We start from the raw sequence: 24,013 nt of genomic DNA on the forward strand, positions 1-24,013 counted from the left end.
CTTGTGTGATGAATGCAATAAATTAATTTAAGGCCATAACTTGGACCTTGTGTGAAGAATACAGTATTAATTTAAGGCTATATGTTCATACATATTCCTACATTAAAAGAAAAAAAAAAAAAAAGGTAGCATATGTAATTCTAAATTTAAGATACGGGGGGAAATGTTGTAACTATCCTCAAAGAGAAACATCACAACTGGAAAAATATTGCAGTAATGTTATACACAATGAACTGCACATAAATCCTGAAAGAAATCCCAAAATCACAACTTTAAACTTGGGGTCTGGCTGTTGTTTAGCATCATTACTTAAAGCACACAGTATTTGCGTTTCCAGATCTGATAAAGTTCATCTTGAACACTTTGTTTCATTTAATTTTTTTGCCCTTGTGATGTCAAACTCCCATAGTTCAGGAGGCTATTAAATAAGTAACACTGTATTTATCATTAATTTACATATACTAAGTGTTGAGAAATAGGAAAGGTTCTGTGTCTTTTCAAGAGTTCTGTGAGGGAATTGGCAAATGGAAGTTGAATTCTGACCACCCTGTACTGCACAGCCCAGCACCCACTGCTCTTTGTGAGGCATCTGGCTTGTTCCTTCTGTATTTACCACAAACACAGGGCTACAAAGGCAAGTGCCCTTGTGCTTACCAAAATGTTCTCTCTTCTGCTGTGCCCACAGAATCCTATATTGGTATCTGTGTACAGTCATTTGGCTCCAAATGCAGATTCAGCTGGGTCACTGACAGATGCTATTTACCTGCTTGTAAATAGCACAGATTTACAGGCATATTTTAAAAAGTGCATGATGTGTGTATTTCCCATTTTGAAACTGATTTTTATTATGTTCTTTAAAATGATACAGACACTGTATAAGCAGCACTTCTGCAAAAAGAGAATAATGTGTGAAATTCAGGCTGAAATTTGAGGACAAGAGGCCTGAAACAATAACTAGTGTAGAACCAGAGAGCAAATGCAAGGAAGGGATTGTGCTCAGCCTTGGGCTCACTCCTGCTCATAACTGATGGCAGGATGGATGAAGAGAGTTTTTTTCCAGGGCACATACTAACTGCATGCAACAAATAGACATTGATGTCTACTCCTCATCAGCTAACCAATGTTACCAGCTTGTAAAAACACAACAATTATTAGCTGATTTAGAAATATCCTCATGGTAATTTCATTTCACTTATTATGCCTAATGGATAGCTAGATATTTGCATGAAGTGTGTGTGGCTTTTTGCCTGAATTGTTAATCAAGTGATTAAGTGGTAAGTGAAAGTAGTGCATCCAGATGACATTAATGCTCTTCCACTCCTGGATGCCTCCTGAACCAGTCACAGCAAATTATCTGTTTTAAACCTCCCTGAAGCTGCTCATCTGCAAATCAAAGCAGGGTTGGTACAGGCAATCTATCATGGTAAGTCACCTTTCCTTCCACAGGCTTTTTATACTGGCCTGCCCACAGCAGTTGTTTTGTTTTGTAGAAGTGGATATGACAATGCCCGCTGCTTCTCACCACAGACACAGCTGGAAACTGCAGGCAGAAGAGCTTTGCAAAATGTTATCCAGACTAAAATGTCTGTAGTAAGCTTAACTTGCAGGAAACTATTTAGAGAGACTTTAATTACTTGGTAAGTTCTTTTGTGTGCCCAGATCTGGGGCCTCCAACACAAGAGAGATGAACTTGATGGAGCAAGTCCAGAGGAGGCCACCAAGGTGCTCAGAGGGCTGGAGCACCTCTCCCATGAATACAGGTTGAGAAAGCTGGGGTTGTTCAGCCTGGAGAATGCTTCAGGGAGACCTAGCAGCCTTCCAGTACCTAAAGTGGGGTTGCAGGACAGCTGGAGAGGGACTTCTTGCAAGGGCAGGTAGTGACAGAAGAAGGGGAAATAGCCTTAAGCTGAAGAAGTGTAGGTTTAGACAAGATATTAGGAAGACACTCTTTATTGGGAGGGTGGTGAGGCTCTGGAACAAGCTCTCCAGAGAAGCTCAGGTCACTCCATCCATGGAAGTGTTCAAGGCCCGGTTAAATGGGGTTTTGAACAATCAAGTCTAATGGAAGGTGTCCTGCCCATGGCAGCGTGTTGGAAACCAGATTGTCCTAAAGACTCCTTCCAACCCTGACCGTGACTCTGTTTTCCTATGGGTGCTGCGCACAGGATGCAGAAAAAATCTGCTGGCAGCTGTGACCCTGCTGTCCTTCAGGCGCTTCACCTTGGGGCAGGTGAGGATGAACGGAAGGCTGTGAGCCCCGGCACTGTGCCCACACCTACCTTCACCCTTGGGCACCCACGTTACCTGGCCCCCTGGGTCACTCTCCCAGCCGGCCCCGATGTGCCCGGCTCCTCTGCCAGAGGATGGAGCAGGGACGAGGCGCTGCCCCGGCTGCACCGGGGCCCCCAAGGCCGAGCGCGGCCCGGCCGGGAGCGGAGCGGCTCCGGCACCGCCCGGGGCCACCGGGAGCCGTGCGAGGCGAGCGGGCCCTCCCCGGCGGGAGGGAGGGCGGGAGGAGGGAGGGAAGGAGCGGGAGAGCCGGGAGAGCGGAGCAGGAGCTGCCTCAAATGCTTGAAATAATTCCGCTTCCGTTCAGAGCCGGGAACAGCCTCCCACGGCACCGGGGCCTCGGAGCCGTGCCGCTGCTCCGTCCGCAGCGCCGGCGGCGGCTGGGCCAGCATGGCAACCTCGCCGCAGAAATCCCCTTCTTCCCCCAAGTCCCCCACCCCGAAATCTCCCCCCTCCAGAAAGAAGGATGACTCCTTCCTGGGCAAGCTCGGCGGCACGCTGGCCAGGAGGAAAAAAGCCAAAGAAGGTAAAAATTAACAGGTTCGCATATTTCCTGGGAGTTACCTTACTATGTGGGGGGGAGGGAGGGAGGAGACGGGGGAGAGGAAAAGGCTCTGGGGAGCGGGAGGAAGGGGCTGGCGGGGAAGGACGTGCGGGGTGGGGTGGGCAGGCGAGCGGCGAGGGAGGAGCCGCCCCGGGCCCGCCGGCACCGCGCGGGGGCCGCGCCGGGGCTGCTCCGGGGGCCGCTCCCGGGGCCTTCTGTGCGGGGCCGCTCCCGGAATGTGTGTGCGGAATCTGTGTGCGGGGCCGCTCCCGGGGTCTGTGTGCAGTGTCTGTGTGCGGGGCCGCTCCCGGAATGTGTGTGCAGTGTCTGTGTGCGGGGCCGCTCCGGGAATGTGTGTGCAGTGTCTGTGTGCGGGGCCGCTCCCGGAATGTGTGTGCAGTGTCTGTGTGCGGGGCCGCTCCGGGAATGTGTGTGCAGTGTCTGTGTGCGGGGCCGCTCCCGGAATGTGTGTGCAGTGTCTGTGTGCGGGGCCGCTCCCGGAATGTGTGTGCAGTGTCTGTGTGCGGGGCCGCTCCGGAGTGTGTGTGCAGTGTCTGTGTGCGGGGCCGCTCCGGAGTGTGTGTGCGGGATCTGTGTGCGGGCTCGGCCGGGGAAGGACGGATGGAAGGAGCGCTGCCCACAGCGGGCCGGGCGGCCGGCGGGCCCCGCAGGCCTGGGAGCGCACGGGGGTTTTTTCCCTCAGCGGGATTTGCCTCCGCAGCTGGGGTGCGGACGGCCCGAGCCCGGCGCCGCGGATGCCCCGAGCCCGGTGACGCGGACGCCCCGAGCCCGGTGCCGCGGACGCCCCGAGCCCGGTGCCGCGGATGCCCCGAGCCCGGTGCCGTGGACGCCCCGAGCCCGGTGCCGTGGATGCCCCGAGCCCGGTGCCGCGCCCCGTGAGTCACGGGCGGTGCGTTGGCGTGCGGTGAGCTCAGCGCGCAGCGCTCCGTGCAGTGCACGGCGCCGACACTGAATTCCAGAGCCGCGATCGTTCCTCAGCGGCTCGGAACGCAGTTACCCTCGTGCTGAGCAAAACACTTCTACAGAACCTTTACAGAAGACCGAGCGTGTACAACAGTCTGGTTCTTTGTCCGTACGTGCGAATTAATATCCGCCCCCCGCTGAATTTTCCTGTGTGAAATCCCATGAGAGCGAGAGAATTGGAATTTACCCTTGCTCACCCATCGTTTTCACAGATGAACTTAATTTAAATATGATGCAAATAGAGCTAACGTAGCAGTCACTTCAAAAGAGTTTTCCAAGCAAAATTCATTGCTTGTGAGTGTGAGGAAGGGTATGAGGCTCAGCAGCCCCTCGCTCCTCATGTGCACACGGGCACTGGAGCCAGACCGTGTTTCAGAGCAGCCCCAGCAGGGCTGTGGACAAGGATGACACCACTTGGGAGAGTGCAGCTCCTCATTCTGTAACTATCACGTCATCTTTCTGTGATGTACGGCCTTGCTTTTCAATTAAATCCACGTTGCACGGTTGTGCTCACATTATTTGGCTTGTTCTGATCATTGCAGATGGACCAGATTTGATGAAACAGTAAAGAATGACAGCTCCATTTATTACCTACTTTTTAAAATTACTGCTAGAGTGTTTGTGACTATTAGCAACATTGAGCTAGCAACAGTCTTCCTCGATGAGTCCATGTTGTAGGTATGTTTAGAGATCTTTAAGTAAGCCTATTTGTGGCAGTTTGGGTATGTCCATTACATTGTCATTAGTATTGTTTTTACTATTAAAAATGCTTTTTTCCTTAGTGACAGATGTCAGAAGTTACAAACCTCCAGCAAACTGTTAGAGGCAGCAGTTGCTTTTATCCACTATCTTGTAATCTTACAAGAATACATATTCTGTGAAATCATACTTCTTCTCGTTAATGTGTTACAATTATTGATTAAAACCTGCACCTGCCATTTCATTATCATCCATCCTTTTTGAAACTGCATTGTCCTTGACTTTTGTGTTTCCCAATTTTCTAAGGTCTATCTAACAATAACTACTTTAGATAGCTGGGTTTTTTTATTAACTTTGTAAGGGCTGTTATTTGCTGATGGACAAAAATGTATTGTGTTAAATTCACCTTAGTATCCTTTTTACTTGGGTGTGTATTTGTGACATTTATCTGGTGGAAGCATATATACAGGTGAAATTGATAGTATGCTATCTTATATTTATTGATTTATGTGTTTTACCACATTCAGGTGGCTTCAGCCTTACTGTGAAGCCTGTCCTCTCTCTTACTGCCTAATTTTTTCTCTACTGAAAATAAATGCAAGTTTCCAAACTATTAATGAGCATTGTGCCTTGCTGGCTGTGGCCCACATAGGTTCCATCCTAAGTTGTGCTGGTTTTTTTGTAGGGCTCCAGGTGTTTTTGAAGCCTGGCTAAGAATTTCAGAGGTCAGATTGCTTGTTCATCTAGGATCTGAGCTTTGGTGTTTTTTTCCTGCTTTCACCAACCTGTGGCAGGTTTCCCATGGAGGTGGGTCTTGATTATAGAAGTGCACGTGGTTATTGAGCTGCGTACACACAGGATGTGTAGGAAAATGTTCAGTGTAAGGATAAATGAGGGACCCCTGAAAATGTCCATGTCTTTCAGTTGGTGCAAATTCTGCTGTTACACAGAGGACAGAACATACTGATTTACTCCAGTGTTTTACCACAAGGGCTAAGAACTGGTGGTTTTTAATAATGCAAAAAAATGTTTTATCTCTTGTAGGGACTATGCTAGCTACACTTTAGTACTGTCTCTGCTATATATATGTAGTTAACTGTTGTAAGGGATACATGATTACATGTTTTGTATTTTTGTCATCAACAGGGGTTTTATTGTTGTCAAAACGACTTTTTTGTATATTGCAACTACAGAGCCAGGACCAAAATGCTTCACCAAATGAAAATCCTTTAGGATCTGAAGTGACTTTATGATGAAGAGTAATGCAGATTATTTATGAAGAGAGTAAAGTTTATGTAGTTTTAGGTGTAGCAAAAATAGTTTATAATACAGCATAAAATGCAATTTCAGGATTGATGTTAATTTATATGCATAAATAAATATCTAAAATACATAGCAAACTGCTGCTTATGCATTTCAAAGTTCTTGGCAATGGTAAGAGGTCCACCAGTGGAAGAGGTGAGGATAGTTAAGACAAGTGAAATGAATTCTCTAATATCAGAGCACAGGTTACTGACCAAAACAAAGAGAGTAACCTGAGATACCTGAGATATCACACAGGATGTAAGCAGATATTAGTCATACCATAAGACATATATTAATATGGAAAACACATTGCCATTAAATATTAGAGAGTATTTGATAAAATCTGGAATTGGGAGCTCAGATTTGTTTATGATGTCTGTCATGTAGAGCCATAGTCTGGTTTTCATCTACAGCATCACATCACCAGTGCTGCAATTCCAGGATGAGAGCATTGTACTTTGGTCTTCCCTGTGAGAGCATCTGCAGCTGCATCTTTAAATGGAGCACACATTCTGTTGAGGTGGCAAAATTACAAATTATTAAGTATGTTTGGAATTAATTAAATTAGCTCTTTAGGCAGTGAGAGAAGTGTGAACAAAGACTAGAATACTTGACAGCCTGTCTGCAAACTGAACTGCGGTGTGCAAAAGTTGTTTGTGGTTTTTAGTAAGGTTCCATCCCCTTCACTGCTCAAAGGCACTTAAAGACTGGCCACCCCATTTTTTCTTGTGAAGGATCCCAGTCCTCATCTATCAGGAGTTCAGATATATGGTGGAGCATCATATGAGCAAAAAAAGCCCACAAATTAGTTTTTGGAAGCTTGTTACAGTATTCAGTACTGTGTACTAAACATGTCTTTAAACACATGTAAGAAGAGAACAAAATGGCCTTTTAAAAAAAGATTGAAGGGGGTTTGTTTTATCTAATGAATTTTTCATGGTGGATTTAGTGAGGCCATGTGTGATTGTCCTCCTTGAATTTTCCTGGCCTGGCAATTATAAAGACAGAAAATTTAAATTTGCTCCCCCTTACAGCTTACCTTAGTGGAGAACGTAAAGAATTGGCCCCTGACATGCTGATAAATCTGTGACACATTTGGGTGCACAGAATGAAGTTCAGAATTGCTTAAATTGCAGAGGAGCAGATGGGAAACAGACAGCTTGAACCCGTGAATTTGGTGGAGAGCAATTGTATGGGCTCAGTCAGTTTGCCAGTTGATGTGCCATCAATTTCACTAATTTGACTGCTCTTCTGCCTACTTTATTTGGGGTTGATGGGCAGGAGAAAGAATGAATTTTCTGCTGCCCTCCACTTATGGTATTTCTTTTTTTTTGTGTTTGTCTTGTTTTGATTTAATTTTGGTATGTGGGGTAGACAGTGTGCCTGTGTGCCTCAGGGAAGAGTATGTTAAAGTGTAAAATATTGTAAATTCTGGTGGGTTTTGATAATAACTTTCTTCATCTTTACTTCATGTATTTTATGGAATAATATGAAATCAGAAAAATCTAAGACTACAGAGAGTTTCATCAGTAGGCTGATGAAAGCTTTTCAGGTGTTTTACATAAAATGTTTGTCTTTCAACCCATGAGCAAAATGCTTTGCTGTGGGTTCACTGACAGAAAGATCATGCCTTGGTTTTGGTCTGGGCCTTTTCCAATGAAATAAATTTATTTCTTGATGTAGAAGAAGTGTTCCGCTAGATTTTAATTGACTCATTTTCTTAGGACCTGTTTCTGCAACTTACTGCACAGCAATTGCAAATGACTGGTTGGTGGTGGAAGGGATTGCTCAGTGGGAAGGAAGAGAATTGCCTCTGAAAGCTGAACACCCTCCTGTTGCTTGGGCTGGGATGGCCATGGCCCTGCAGGTGCAGCTCTGCTGTATTTGCAGACAGGAATGATGGATCTGATGCATGTTCTCAGAAGGCTCATTTATTACTTTATGATACTGTATTATATTAAAGAATACCATACTGTACTGAAGAATACAGAAGGGATGCTTACAGAAGGCTAAAAAGATAATAATGAAAACTGGTGACTCTTTCCAGAGCCCCAACACAGCTTGGCCCTGATTGGCCAAAGAGTCAAAACTCACAGCAGAATCCAGTGAAACAATCTCCAAACACATTCCACATGAGCACAACACAGGAGTAACAAATAAGATAAGAATTGTTTACCTTCTTCTCTGAGGCTGCTCAGCTTCCTAGGAGAAAAATCCTCGGTGAAGGAATTTTTCAGAGAATGTGAATGGCACAAAGCTCCCAGGGATAAATGTGGATGGCAGCTCTGCCCTCCTTGGGGCTGTTCAGCATCTCTCCAGCTGGGCTCTGCCCAGGTGGAGCTTTATTTGTCCCCCCTTTTTTAATAGCCTCTGGCTCCAGTTGGTTCAGAGAAAGACATGAAAATATTGTGAATATGTTTCTAAATCTCAAAAATAAAAGATGATCCTAAAATGATTCTTAAAAGTTCATTGTTTCAACCAAATATTTATGCAGGGCCCAGTCCAGTCATGCTCAGTCCATGTGTTTCAGGTACAGCTCAAATCTGCAGGAACGTGTGAGTCCCAGGTGCCAGCTTTTTGCCAGACAGTTATTGACTGTATATGCAGAGTTATGCTGCCATGGGAGAGCTGAGTGTGTGCTTGCCAGCAGGTGCAGAGGGGTTAGATCACATCACACAGGTACTGGATTGTGCTGGCAGTGTTGAGATGAACAAAGCACAGCAGTGCCAACCTCTTGTGTGCCAGGGAGGAGGCAAAGGAGCCCGTGGTGGTGGCTCCCTGGGGGCAGGAGGAGCCCTACCTGCAGTGAGGGGATGTGTGTGAAGGGAGCACAGAGCCAGGCTGTGCATGATTATTTCCTGAAACTTACTGCTGGGAGGTGTTTTGGATGCCAGAAATGTTTTAAAAGGAACGTGGGGTGGGGTCTAAAAGCAAGTCTGTGTGGATCTTACACGTCTCCAGTGGTCCATGTGTGAATCATGTAGGCCATCAGAGACATCTTGTGTTCAGAAATCATCAAATACCTGTGGTGACATCTTGTTAGCATTATGAAGCTTATACCAAATTCTGTTGGTTTGCCCTTTCCTGTTAGTAGTGGAAAGAAGGCATTTCTGCCAGGTACCAGGGCCCTGGGCTGTGATCTGTTCTGACCCAAACCAGAATTCTTCTGTTCTCTGACTCCCTGCATGAGGGCAGTAGAGCCACTGAACTCTGTCTTTACATTTGACTTGCAAAAGCCTAAATTACGTGGGCAAGTCAGCTGCTGCAGAAGTATGCCTTTCATTTCCTGACTCTTTCCCATTTAAATAATTCCTTCATCATCTGAGCTGAGGTGTCAGCTAAAAATAAACATGCATTGAACAATTGGCTGAAGAGCCTCCAGTGCTTTCAGATTACAGGATGGAGCCATGGAAAAGAGAAAAAAAAAAACAAAACCAAAACCAGCTAGGGACTAGCTCAGATTGATGCACTTGTGTTTCAGTGCTAATTTTTCCTTTACATCTCCAGATTTAAAACATGCATTCCCTTAGATCATCCTCATAAAAACCTATATCCAGTTTGCAGAGTGAAGGTGGATATAATCGAGTCATGCTGTAGAATAAGTATGAGGTACTCAACTGAGGATAAAATTTTCATCCTCAGTGAAGTGAGTGAGCTGTCCAGATAATCTGGAGTTTTAGAGCTCTGATATTTCCCACAGCATTTAAAGGAATCTGCCCTGAAGGTAAGAGAAGACCTAGAGGTCAAGACTGGCCAAGGGAAAATTTCCAATTGGATTTACATCTTCTGAAACCTCTCACCTTAAAGGCAGCTTCCTGTAAGTACAGGTCAGTGCTTCTGGAAGTCTCCCTTGGACAGCATCCCTGGGATGTAGCCTAATATTTATTTTCTTTCTTTAATGCCTTTCACAACCATTAAATGATGCCCTCCCTGCAGAACAGCTGAGTGCTGGCCTCTCTGCCTTTCTCACGGAGATTAAGATAAGGACAGTCCAGTTTGTTTGTTATGTCACTGTATCTGAGATCAAGTGCTTCCTAATAACTTAATCCAGACTTCTGCAGTCTTTTTCAGCAAAATGCTGGTGTTGCTGTGGGTGAACTCAGCAGTTGCAGGGACACACTTCTTTGTGAAGTGAAACTTTAGAGAATCAGTGGTTGAGGTGTACCTAAAATCGTGTTGCCCACACCAGTTCCTGTTCAAATGCAGTTGTAGTATCCCTACAAGAAGCTGTTTTATCAGCTGAACTGCAGCCAGCCCCACCAGAAGACATCCTGAGAGGCCAGCTGACACTGCAGGTGGTGCAGCCCGCGCTGGGCTGGAAGCAGGGTTGTGCCATTTTGCTTGAGAGAGGATGAGCTGCAAGGCAGGGTATTTTGCAGTGCTTCACATTTTCCCTTGCAGCTCTCCCAGACGTGGGGCTGGGCTGGGGCTGCAGCTTGCTCTCTGTGTGTTCTGTGTGCCTTCTCCAGCTCGTAGGAGTTCCTGTGCTGCTCCTGTGTGTGTGGCTGTAGCTGGAGCACTGAGTAGCAAAGACTTGCTCTCTACATGTATCATCATGCATTTTCTGCTTGCTGTGCTAATGCTTACTAATAGACAATGTTATTTGGCTTGAATACCTTTGTTCCTGTTGGAATTGGGTGTGTATGTGTGTGTGGAGTGCACACATAGTGAGTTAATTCACTTTAGTGACCAAACTGAAATACAAACAAAAGATGTCTTGGACCAAAAGCAAAATCAGATCAATAGCCTTTTGTGAATCCTTAGTCTACTCTGCAACTTCCCCTTGAAAAGCTGTGCTCAGGCTAGGGAAAACCAAGGGCCAGAAAAAACCTAGGGATGTGACTGGTCAAGAGTGAGTTGTGCTGGCAGAGCTGTATTAGGAAGATTAGCCACCATCTGTTCACCCAAATCCTGCACCTGCCTCTAGACTGTGCCACTGTTCATCAAGCCGTGATCTTCCTCAAAATATTAAAGAATTGCAGGGTGAAATAACAAAGCTCTACAGTCTCCCAAATGCTCTGGTTTCCTTTCAGTTTTGTAGTAGTCCATGGGAAATAATTGCATGTGGTGCTATGAAATGTTCTGATCATATATGTGGATTTAACACAAAAGGTCCTGACTTAGCAATACTGCTTTCCATTTAATCTTTGCACTTCCCTTCCTGACTTCTTATTGATCTTTGTGTCGGGCAGCACACGGTGTACCGTGGTTGACAAAATGTTACTTTTTCTTTGATAATTATTTTTGTGAAATAAAACACCTGGAATATGAATTTCTGTGAGTCATTCTTGGTAGTTGCAGTTATGGTTGAGTCCCTCTGGCTTCTCTGATTCCTGCTTAGCATAGTGGTAGAGCAGTCTGTGGCACTGATCCAGTGATGGGTGATATTAGCCTTTATTCATAGTGAAACCTATGAAATCCCACTTGGGAAAAAGGACTTCAGGAGAAGAGGGGGTGCAACAATTGCAAGTGAGCACAGTGTCCCCTCAGAAGCTCTGGGCAGAAACTGGTGGAGAGAGAAGCAGCTCCAGCCCAGTAGTGATTTCCCAGACACAAAAATACCATCTCACACTGCAGAAGCTTTGAAAGAATAAAAAATTCCAAATGTAGCCTGAGCCTTGTCATTTCCTGAATATTTCTTTAACATAAGGTTGATAATTTCTTAAAGAAATACATGTTCACAAGAAGAAAGTCTTTCACCACACCTATCTAAATCTCCTTGGGAGTTACCAGCTCTGTTTCACTAGCCATGTGTCTTTGGTCATCTTCATACGGTGCTTTCCCGTGTTCACATCTACTAAAAACACCTAAAACTCCACCTCACCAGCCATGGTCCCTTTTCAGACAGCATGCAGCTAATGACTGCTGGGTTCTTTTCTGGTAGAATTAGGCACTCCAGCTTCTACTGCAGAGGGGAAATTGTAGTTGCTTGTGGTGACGGGGCCATTTCTGGGCTTTCTGGGTTCTGAGAGGTGCATGGTAATGTGTCAGTGCTGCCATTGCACCTGCAGCTCTTTGGTCCACGCTCGATGGTTTCCCTGCAATGCAGTCATGGAAGGTTGGGTGTTAGCTGATCCCAGGGCTGTGGCTGAGCACCTCCCTGGCCCAGGGACAGGCAGGGATCACCCTCAGCAAACATGTGGGTGCAGGCAGCCTGCAGAGCACGTGTGCTGCAGGGCCAGCAGTTAAGGTCAGAATTTCCCAGGCAAGAATGCCTGAATTGCTGTGCCCTACTTACCCAACTGTGAGCTGGATTAATGAAAGGGAGAGTTTAGAGTACATTTAGAGTTTAGACTTTGGGTACATTTAGTGGGAGAAGAGATGTTGTCTTTTGTATCTGTCCAGGTGGTCCTTTTGAAGCGAGCCAAAATAAGCTTCCTCACCTGGGTAACGGCCTGAATAGGTTGGCGGGGTGTGAATCCATTTTCAACCCATGTAAAGAAAAGTGTAACAGTTTGCCAGTGCACAGCCTTTCATTTATTTTTTTCTTAGCAGGTTTTTTCTTTGGCCACTGAGTTAGGCTGAGGCCTGATTTTTTTTTTTAACCGTAGGCAGTTTTAAAGTAGCAAACTATTAATAGTGAAATATTGGTTTAGAAGAACACTAATGCACAGGGGATTCTAGAGCAAACGAGGCAATGCTGTCAATGGTTCAGATTGGTCTTAATTACAATAATGGCATTATAGGAGCTGCAGTTGCTGTTGGGCACAAAAGAAGATAATGATAATGTCAGAGTGCTCAGAGCAAATGCAGTATAATGCATTGCAGAGCTGAATTCAAAAGATGATATGCCTAACTTGTCGTCAGAGTGCATGAAGAAGAAGAATGGTAAAAGGTCAGAACACTTTTTGTTGTAACTGTGTAGTTCAGGGGTTTGGGTTTTGTGGTTTGTTTGGGGGTTTTTGTGGCCTATGCTTTCAGGTTTAAGAAGAAATGTCAGGTCTCATTTGTTTAAATGATAAGTATTAATTTTATTAGAAGGTGCAATCACATCTGTCCTACCCGCCTGGAATAAAGAACATCGCTCTTGCTTGGAGAAGGAAAGGAGATATCTATTGGCTCAGTACCCTCATATCCTCAACACATTTGAGATTGATCCTGTCAGAATAAAATAACAGGAAAATGGTAGATTTGGCTCCAAGTCAGAATTTGCCCCATAGCCTCTGGAGGTTTGTCCAGACCTATTTGATTCATGTGATCCCTATTTTATAATGAGACCAAAAAAAATGAACTCTGACTTTAGGCATGTTTGAAAGCTGCATTAGAATTTTATGGCTAGAGGCCAAATCTGAATTGCAGCACTTTTAAACATTCTTATGCTGTGCTCTCAAATTCATTACTGCAGAGAAAGAGACTTTGCTGTTTGACTGCAAAGTAAAACTAGCAGCAGAGCAGCTCGTGGTTTCACATTCTGTCACTGCTTTGTTAAAATTCTCAATTATATGTAAGGACACGTAATAAACTGGAAAATAGTGGTGGGATTCCTCATTATACCACGAGTGCTCCAAGTGACTTAATGTCCTGCATAACTCATAAATCCTTACTGCCGTGGTGGGTTGAATTGGAAACAAAATAATCAGCTTCCAGTTGATCTGCAGCTTTATTATCCTGGTAATTTTTAACTGACTTGAAATAGTTACCCGCAAATAAATCATCTTTAACCGAGTTGATGCGGTTTTTCCCAAACGAAACGGTTGATGTCGAATGCGGATAAATGGATTTTAGGAGTTGTTGTGTGATGCAGAAGCAGCAGCGTGCAAGCACAGCTTTTCCTCGGCAGCCGCAGGGTGCAGGTGCTCTGCAGGGCACAAGGTGGCTCCAGCTGACGAGGAAAGCGGGTGCGAGCAGCCCGAGTGCCAGGGATGAGTCCCGAGGAATCACTCGGCTGCTGCTGTGGCAGAATGGAGCTCGGCAGATGCCGTGTGCACTCTGCTATTGGGAAAATGGGCTGCAGCATTTGACTCTGAATGCCTGGCCTTAGAGTCCAACCAGTGCATGCAGATTGCATCTGGGCTCTTGTATTTCGTTCTTGCAGGAGTTCCCCCAGTGGATTTTATCAGACATTCTCCTTTTGCCCGAGTAAAAGGCAATTGTGTGCAGAACAGCATACCCAGGGTAAGCTATGGAAATAAACAGGGGTGGTGTACACAGAGAGAACACAAATGTAAAGTGAGCAAGGCAGAAGATAGGACAGAATGAAAGCTTTAGGAGAAGGGGGTTGGGGTTTTTGGTCTGGATTGTTTGGGTTTTTTTGGAAACAGGTCATTATAATTTAATGGATAGATGACAGTAAAGATAAGTTGATAAGAAAACCCCATATTTTAAACAGACAGTCAGAAATGCTTAGTGTCTGTTGTTGGTCTTGCACCCTCTACAATAGCAGTTTTGTTTTCAGAGTCTCTTAGAGGTAAATTGCTTGTCCATTGCTATTTCTGACATGATATTAGCTGCTAACAGTCTGGCCTTACACAGAACATTTTCAGCTGACTGAAACACCTGAGAATTTCAAGGTGAGATCAGAAAAGGAGAAATGTTTGTTCTCCCTGCACCATCTGCTTGGGCAGCTGAGGCAGAAAAGGTGAATTGATTTACTCATGTGATCTTCTGCAGGCAAAGAAGTGGAAGGAAGCAGTGGTCTCCTCGTTTCTCTGCTTAGTCCTGCTCCATTAGGCAGCTTTGTGCCATTCACTGTTTTTAACCTCTGCTGTATGTCCTGATACAGTTGAGATTTTTATATGAAACTGAACTTTTAACTGGTTCAGGTTCTTTGGTTGGTCGGTTGGTTTTTATGTGTGAACTAGGTAAAGTTTCCTGGGGTTGGAATTTTTAAATATGCTTCACATACAGTAGCAGCAGGAATTACATTAAATAGAAATACGAAGAAATAAAATTTCTTAATGTGATCTTTGACTCTACCCCAAAGAAGGAAGGCTTGGTTATGAGGTTTAAGATGTTTTACTTAGTAACAGTCTTTCTCAAAGTAATACCAGGTGTAAAAAAAATTTTATAAATCTAATTCACTGTATTATTTATTTTAAAAGTCTTGAAGTGTATAGTTTTCTTCTCTAACATCTAATGTTAAATACAGTGAAATAGATTAGGTACCAGACCTACGCAGAGTTAATGTTAAAACAGCACAAAGCACGATTTTGACTTTGTAAAATCTTTGTATTTTCATTTTTACAAATTAATTTTATCAAAAGTTAGCTGTGGGCATGGTTCTAATTACTAGCTCCCCATATGAGATGTAATCCCTTTGTTCTTCATTCAGACAGAACGCCCATTAGGGTCAAAGAAAGTTTTGACTGAATAAGGAATACAGCAAGTGGCTGTAGTTTTAGTACATGTAGGGCCAGATTGTGGGTCAGGGCCAGCTTTAAGTGTGCAGCTCCAGTGATTCCACATCTTGTGCATAACAGGCAGATCCTTCACACTGTTATGGTGGCACTTTATTAACATGTCAAATACAGGAGGAAAAAACCTGACAGTGTTATGGCTGCTCAGAATCTTATTAGCACATCTTGGTGTTTTGTGTTTCTGAACTGAAATTATGCAAATATGTCTTCAAAAACATTTCCCTGTTTTCATGAGAGAGCAAAGAAAATAGAAGTAATCAAAAACTGGTATTAAATACTCAAATAGTTTGTGCAATTAATAAATCTGTCGTTGCAGAATAGAAGGTCTGTGGGCTGGAGCTGGCTCTTAACTTAATGTTAACTTACATTTAATTAGCCAGACCAGATGGAAGCTGGCTAAGCTTCGCATGGAGGCTTGTGGGAGAAAGACATAATCTTCCATTTTGTCAAAGGAACTAATACCACAGATTAAAGGTCGGTGTTCTTTTCAGAATTTAAAGAGTGGATGCACTGTGGCTGACAGCAAGAAACAGCAAGGGCACTAACAAATTAGCTTAACCCCTGGATGACTGGCATAGCAGCTCTGCTTCATTCACTTCCCCAGTTCAAACCATCAGTCTCCGGTTGCAGTAATAAATCCCAGGGAGATAAAAATGTCTGTAAATTGTATTCTTTTGTCAGGGAAGTGGAGTTGTGTGTAGGCACTTATCATGGCCAGAGGGATGAAGTTGTAGGAAATGTTTTCTTACTCAGTGGAGTAAAACTTCATACTGTTCAGATGCTAAGCACTTGGGATCAGTCTGACAATCCACTTAATTCCCCTGCTCACAATGAGTGTGCAAGGAGACAAGTCAAAGATACAAGTCAGGAAACCATTCATGGCTCAGAGAGGTGCATACATGGATCGTGTCAGAGTAGGCAGAGCTTAAGGACTAAATGAGGCACATTCTCTGCTAAGGCTTGGAAGTGGAGTGCCAAGAGGGAATGGAGCTATCAGACAGCCTTAAGGAAAGCTGCAAGAAATTGCACATTTTTAAAAGTGGGGAAATGGGAGTCTATTAAAAAAACAGAGAGGAAGAGAGGAAGGAAGAAAGAGAGAAAGAAGGGAAGGGAAGCTAGTGCTAATTGTCTGAGTTTTTAACCAGTCTTTGGGGGTACTTCCCAGGGGCTTCAGGAAGGTAGGAGAGAGTTCTTTCTGAGGTGGAGGATATCAACACACATACCAAGAAATAATACAGACTTAGAGTTGCTATGGAACATCACATAGTCCTGCAGAAAAGAAGGTACCCTCAGCAGAAAGTAACAGTTGCTACAACTTTGGTCTGCCACCTTTGTGTATCTTATTTACAGTGGAAATCCCTGTGCACAGTCCAGCTTGGGAAAGGAAGCTGGAAATAAGCACCTGCTCTTTGAGTCAGGGTTATGCCTGTGCTCATGTACAGCAGCAGGGAATGAAATACCTGTTGGACTTTTCTCAGCTGGAATGCAGGCACCTGCAGAGCTTTATTATCTTGCTCATTTTTAACTGGTAGGTGCCTTTTGAACCCCAAATAACATAGCACATCTAGGTGCTTAAGCTCCACAGCCATGGCCACTGAAGTCTCACAATATGTAAAATCCCCTGGTAGTCACAATGTAGTTTTAAACACTGAAAAACAAGCCTTTCAAAACATTCTAGAGCTTCTTTCTACATTTGGTAAAGTTTTTTGCTCCCAGACCACCTTGCCTAGACTGTTGCATAGGGACTTTGCCACGATGGCCACTGCCCTTTTGGTGGTTGTATCACTGAAGTGAAACCCCTTGGATGAGATGGGCTCAGTTCTTACAAAGAGTGAAGCAGTTTGCACATCTCAGTCATTAAATTGTGCCTGCTGGCAGTCCCAGGAGAGAGGGCTGAGGACCTGAATGAACATGAGAACTATGGGGCTGTGCAACCTATTTATGATTGCCTTGTGTAAATGGAGATTTGATACACTGAGGTGAGAAAATCTGTGCTGCTGTTTACTCTAGCTTTTTTAAAATGCAGGATTCCAGCACCACGCTCTGCAAGGTGCACAGAGTAAAAAAAAATTAATTTTAATGTGGAAAGCTCTTCTACTGTGTCAGCTAAACTGGAGATTTGGAATCCCACTGAGTACTTTGAAAGGTGTTTGTTTGCACATGTATTTATGTTGATGCTTTCATCTCTTCTCTCATTTTTAAATAATTTCATCCTGGGGATGGAAGAATTATTTTACTAGTCCCTGCTTACTAGACCACATTTATATACAGTTACCCACTGGTGGCAATGGAGATACCACAGTTATTTTCCATTCTGAGTTACTGACACATTTCAGATACCACTTGGGGACAAAATATTTGAAGGGAATGCTACATTTTAAACCCATTGTAGCTACAAATGATGGAATTAGCATTTACTTATCAAGTAGCTCATTTCAGCTGTTATAAAAGCAGAGAAGTGTAAGAGTAGGTAGTGCACTTTCGGGAGAGGCACTTTGGGAGTAGTATGAGAATATTTCTTTTGCTTTCCTTGTCAGGTAAAACTTAGCAGTGCACATCTAAGCTGTGAGAAATGCCCATGCAGCACAGCCCTGTAGGATTTTTCCCAACAAGTACATTTGAGGAGACCCTTTCTAAGCAGAGTCATTCATCTGCCTTTGATAAGTGTGTCAGACACCTTCAGGTGGGGATCACACTCAGTATTGTAAGGGCACGAGTACAAACTCTGCTTTCATTAAACTGAAAAAAAACGCTGCTGAAATCAGAAGAGTTTGGGAGCTGCCCTTTTCAGGGAAGTACTGTGCAGTATGAAACTTGCCAAAAACTAATGGATTGTTTGCAGGAAATTGGAAGTTAAAGTGCATGAGTCAGTCTACTTCAAGGCTGAACAGTTTCCACTGAACTTAAATAATGAATGCCAAAACCTAGAGACAGTACAGGCAGCTGCAGCAGTTTTCTTCAGCTGTTTTATCCAGGCACTGTGAGGGATTTTGTGTTCAGCAGAGTCCTCCTTGTCTTCTAGTTCACCAGGCTTTAAAAGTGTTACATACCTTGTTGGTACTGACATGGAAACCTTTGCACAAGAAGCTGCAACCCAAGAATTTTTATTTTTGCTTCAGAGCAGTTACTACAGAGTACAGACTAGAATGTGCAGTTTCAGGGATTTCATCTGCAGGAAACAGCCACGTACTTTGTAATGACAACCAAAAAAGGAGAGGATAATATTTTTCCTCCGAAGTGATTCATGTTAGCTTCACACTTCTCAAAATAGTCAGGCCATTTACTTCCTGGTGTGTACAAGGATTTCAATGTACCTAATGAAATATATCAAACATTGGGTGGAAGGCAGAATCATTCTCAATAATTTTGATTTGCGACAGATCTTATGCCCAGAGCATGTTTGTTCAATAGACTACTTTTTCCCAGGCTACTAAATGAATCTAGTAGGAGTGCAGGAAAGGAAGGAGGTGTCTGTGTATGTGCATGTGACTTAGATTTCTTTACTTTGAATTAGTTATTTGCTGTCTTTAATCTGAGTTAGTTATTTGATGTCTGTGCATGTAGAGAGTAGTTGAGGGTATGCATGGCTGGGCAGATTCTTTGTCCTGTTCTGTGCTTCTGTTCTCCAGTTCTCCCAGTATTCTCAACATTCTGAGCTGGAGAATCTCTGAGTGTACCAGAGCTTTGGGGCTTTGGGTCTCATCCTGGTGAGAGATGCTCCAGGTCACTAAGCACCTCTGTGGCCCAGAACTGGGCACAGCACTCCAGGTGTGGAAATGCAGCTGCAAAGCTCTCCCCGGTGCCATGGCTTTCCACCACGCACAGCATCCATGCAGCTCTTCAGCTGTGGTGTGGACAAGAGTATGGGCATGAGGCTTTAAGAAATTCCCAGGGTTTTGCTGTATGAAATTCACATGTTGGCTAAATGCTTCTTGATGAGATTTAGTCTGAGTAACCTTAACATTATTTAGAAAAGCAATTAACTGCTTTTTTCAAATAGAGAACAGTCCCGAATCAGGAAGAAAAAAATATTTTGTTTTGTTTTCTTCTTTTATCTCTTTTCAATTAGGTGGGAACATGACTGAGGTTTTCAAAGGCAGCTGGAGACTTTGATTGGGCTGAGTCAATGTAGAAAGGTCTAGAAAAAGTCTAGAAAGGTGCCCACCTAGAGGTGCCTCATAAATAATGGCTGCAGACTTAGCTGTGTTCATTTACATCATGTAACTCCTTCTACCCCTCAGTTTTAATCTGAAGCTCTGTCCTGGCAGAATTTACCATAAGGCCAGGTGGATACTTGCACAAGAGATGATGATCAACAAGTCTGGAACAAGGTGCAATTGCCCCTTTCAAAAGAGTGGCCGTGGCACAGGTTCCTCCATTAGTTTGGGATATTTAATTACTGTGTGCCTCAGTTTCCAGATGTGTGAAGTGGGGCGGTGACGGGGATTAAATTTGGAAGAACCTTTGAGCTTTCTCCGTGAAAAGTGTTAAGGGTTATTAAGCGTGAATGTGGTGAAAGGCTTAGCAGACAGGTGTGGATTAAAGAAATGGTCAGAAATCCAGTAATTTAGTTCTAGGTTTAATTGAAAGTTGTAATCCCAGCAATTGGTGCCAGTGTCTTCTCGGATTTAAATGCAGCGCAGTGGAGCGTGTAATTTAAGGCTTTACAGAGCAGTATTAGTGCTTATATGTTTATCACTCAGCACGTGTTAGCATTATTCCTGTGGAATGCTCTTAATTAAAATCCAGGAGCTCCTTACAGTGCATTTGAAGCTCGCTATCATGAGCACTCAGAGTTAGCAGCAAAATTAATTTAAAGGTGTTACTATGAGACACGAAAACACGAGACACGGACACGCTGCTGTCCTCAAGGTAGAAAAAGCAGTTTATTTTCTGACTCCAGCATTTATAGATTTCCAAAAGTGACAGTGGATTGGAGGGTGACAGTGCCACCTCTCCAATGACGCCGGACAAACCAACAGCCCATCAAATTTCTCTTCTTCCATAAAAGAATGCAAAACAAGAAGTTATTTACAGAAAGTGTGCGAGAAGGTTCGTTAAAAGAATGTAAACATCAGAAGGCTTGGAAAAGCTTAAACAATCAGGATGACTGAAGGAATGATTTTTCCCTGAGCTCCGACACAACTGGCAGGCGCTTTTGTAACCGGCACTGTCACGATCGCACAGGAGGTTTGGCAGCTGATTCCTTGTTGATCAAATGGCTTCTGTTTTCATTTTTCAAATCCTAATATTAGCTCAAGTAGGAGGAAAGGCACTTTCAGTTGGGGCAGCAGAAAACAGGGTGCTTTTGCAGCAAAATAGCCATTAGGGCAAGCCTAGTTTACACATCGGGCTCTAACATCCCCGGCTTCAAAGCCAGATTTGTTTTGAAAAGTTACACCCAGAGAATCTCTCGATAAATGGGTGAGATCTGTTGCTCTGTTTTTGAAGGGAAGGAGCACGCACCAAAATAAGTGGTTTGTAAAATAGTATTGCTTCTTTCTGAAATTTTGCATTGTTTTCTGGGGCCTGATGCTCGATAGATAGGGTTAATTGTTTCAGTGTGATTAACCAAGGTTTTAAACATGAATTCTAACTTTTTGACCCCATTAATCATAAAACTGCCTGATCTTGCTTACTGTAACCTTGCTTTTTCTTTTCAACTGATGAGTCATGAGCATATATTAAATACAATTTCTTTAAAAATAATTTTTAAAAGTCCTTCTTGCATCTTAAAATGATTTTGTAAGCCAAGAATTCAGCATATGTATGTCAGTACATATTGCAGTGGGCTTATGATATATTAGCTTCAATGAAAATTAGTTCTAAATTAGAGTAGACTTTGAAAAAGGGTTGTGGGCACATGTTTTTGGGAGTGGCTGGAAGAACTTACTGTAGGGGAAGGTTCAGCCCTGTGTGTCCTCTACCTAGAAACCAGATAGGCTGATGTTTCTAGTTAAAGCAAGATGCAGAATTTAAAGCAAGGAACCGCTGAATATGAAAATTAATTTTTGTGTTTACACAAAAAGAAAAAAATCCAGCCATGGTCTAATTCATTTTCTTTGCTTTCCTTTCCAAAAATATGTTTAGAAATTAAATAAAAAGCATTGAAGTATTTCAACAACCAGTTGGTTGTGGGTTTTTGGTTTTGTTTTGGATGTTTTTATTGTTTTGTTTTGTTTTGGTTTTCATAATGCCATTAAAACTTCTTTGGAGAATAACAACCCCCTTGAGGACCAAAGCCCTGCCCTGTTACAGCCAGCGCTCACAGGGCTCTTTAACCCACTCAGTGCACGGGGAAATCACAGAATTGAGAAATCAGGGAGCTGAGCGAAAACTGAACACAGACCCACGACAAAATCAAATTCTTTCTGTTGCTCAGTTGAAAACCAAGCGTGTTTTGAAGCCTGTGGCCTTTTGGAAGTGTAAGAATATTTAACTCTTGCGTGTCTGTGGTGCTGTAAGGCAGACTGGCTGCCCTTCTGTACCCCAGAGCTTCCCGGAGCTGAGGTGAGCCCTGGGAGCGGCTGGCTGGGGAAACTGAGGCACAGAGCCCTGGCCTCTGGAGGATGGGGCACAGCCAGCTCCAGTGCTTCCTCTGCCCTTTGGACTTTGGGCACCCCTGTTCTCCCTGCCGGCTCGCCCTCTTCCCGGTTGGTTTGGTCACTTTCACGCTCTTCCCCCAGAGAGCAGCGCTCCTTGTTTATCTGCAGATAAGAAATTGTGTGTACAATTGGCAAAAGCCTTCTTTGGTCGCGTTCACCCTGATCCCTCCCCCCTGTTTGCCTCCAATTCCTGGTGACCCTCCTTTGACTTTTATTACCTTTTAAGAAGTGGCAGAATCAGGCCATTAAGTTGAAGTGGGTTATGAAATACTTAACCCTCTTGTCTCCCCTCTGGAACACCAACCCCACACACACCAGTTCCTCGTGGAGGGCTTTTTTCAGAGAAAAATCTGACATCTGAGTGTTTGTATGTAGCCTGGATTGCAACATACATAAGATACAAAAAGGAGAAAACCAGAAACTGAATTTTCTCCCTGTCAGAATCCCTTGTGTCTCCAGGACCTCTACTTTTACCATTTAAAAAATGAATTTTGGATAAAATAAAAAATAAAAAAGCCACTGCGGGGCTCCACACTTTATTCAAGGAGTTAAAAGTCTGGAGCTGTGCTTGATGAGCCAGATGGTCTTCAACAGTAACATTGTTCATATTGTTTAGATTATCCTGTTGCAAGTACAGTGCCTCGTTTACCTTTTATGGAAGAAAGTGTGGAAAATTGACCACAGATGTAAGTAACCAAGAATGATGGCTGAGGCAATTCTTACCAGGCCTCCCTCTCTAACACGCCTGATCCTGCAGATAAAAATAAATAGAGAAATGTGAGGCAGCATGAGAAATATCTCGTGTTACCTATTTAAGTGTTTAATTTGAGCTCTGCAAGCTACTAAAATCTTTATTTTCTTAGACTGAGATTTCTTCGTATTGAACCGGTTTCAGTCTCTTGGTGTAGGCAGCCCGAGTGTAGATTTTTATCCAGGTACTAAATAGCACATCATTATATATTTTTTTTCCATTCTGGTTGAAAAAAAGGGTGTGGGAAGAAGCCAGCTACGCTGACCTCAAACGCAGTTTATGGTCCAAAAACCTTCATGAGAAGATTGGTACCCTTTTTGTGCTGTAATGAGAGAGCACAAACTCCCCATTAATATTGATTTGATTGGTATCAGAAGCAAAGGCTGCACCGAATTAATTAGAGGTAGCTCATTGTTACTCCTGATAATGGGCTGTTGAATTAGTGAAGCATCTTACGAGTCAGTTTCAGATTGAAATAAACTTTTTTAGACAGGTATCTCTTTTGTGCAGTATCTGGAATTGGAAGGCTCAACAGAACAAAGGGAAAATGCTGCAAATGAAAGCAATAAAGGCTGTTTTATAAAGTCCTTTTGTCTCCTATCACTTTTCTTTCTCTCCCTCATTTCCTTCCTCTGATTAGGAGCTGCTGTCAAAGTGCATTTACTTATGGCAAGTGGTTCCCCCGGAGCCAGGGCTGGAGCTGCTGCATTTGCATGCAGGTGCTCTGTGCTGGGGCACAGCCCTGGCCTGGCCTCCCCTGCCCTGCTGGGGCACAGGAGCTGCAGTTCTGTAACCCTGGCCGGGCACTGGGAGTCTCCTCTCTGCTCTCCAGCAGGCTCAGCTGGCCGCCTCAGGCTCCTCCACAAGGTGCTGGATTCCGCTGACTGTTACAGGCAGCATCTTCCCTTTCTTGAACTGAGCTTGGATTGAGCCAGGAATTTTTTTTTTTTTTTTTTTAATTTGGTTCTGCCTAGAAGCATAGACTATCAGATTCTCTTCCTAATATTGTTTAAAGACTTTTCAGAAATTGACAGGGAAAAATGTTTTACAGGGAGCAGAGAGGGCTGGAGATTATGGTGAGAAATACTCGGTCTAGGATGTAATGTAAAATCAGCAGTTAATTCTGGAAACAGATTTCTAAGGCAAAGTTCACATGATCAGTCTAAGGTGCCACTAAATAGGACGAGAGAGAGTCAATAATAATTTTCATATTTTTAATACCTGCATTCAAAATATGTTAAATTAGATTGGCACCACGAGGCACTGTTTTTCATCATTGACCTATCTGGTTCTGCTCCCTGTGGGATGTGGCAGAGAAGATCACTTGGACAGGGCAGCTCTGGCTCTGTGCCTGCAGCTTAGGGTGCAGGAGGGGGAAGGCCTGGGGAGGAAGGGGCAGGAGCAGCAGCAGAGTGGGAGATTGGAAAGGTGATAACAAACCTGGCCTTGGAAGGGGAGAGCAGCGGTGAGGAGGTGACCA

At 43.8% G+C, this 24,013-nt stretch overlaps 1 protein-coding gene across 1 annotated transcript in view; it reads left to right on the top strand.

Moving 5' to 3' along the window:
• The first annotated feature begins 2,539 nt into the window (after window positions 1-2,539).
• The window catches only part of PARVA (parvin alpha), a 63,472-nt gene continuing 41,998 nt past the window's right edge, over window positions 2,540-24,013 (top strand). The window contains exon 1 of the mRNA XM_050974803.1: window positions 2,540-2,815. Within this exon, the coding sequence (XP_050830760.1) occupies window positions 2,680-2,815 (136 nt within the window). The 5' untranslated portion in view covers window positions 2,540-2,679. The remainder of the gene's footprint in view (window positions 2,816-24,013) is intronic.

Source organism: Serinus canaria, chromosome 5 (genome assembly GCF_022539315.1).
Source record: "Serinus canaria isolate serCan28SL12 chromosome 5, serCan2020, whole genome shotgun sequence".
Lineage (NCBI taxonomy): Eukaryota > Metazoa > Chordata > Aves > Passeriformes > Fringillidae > Serinus > Serinus canaria.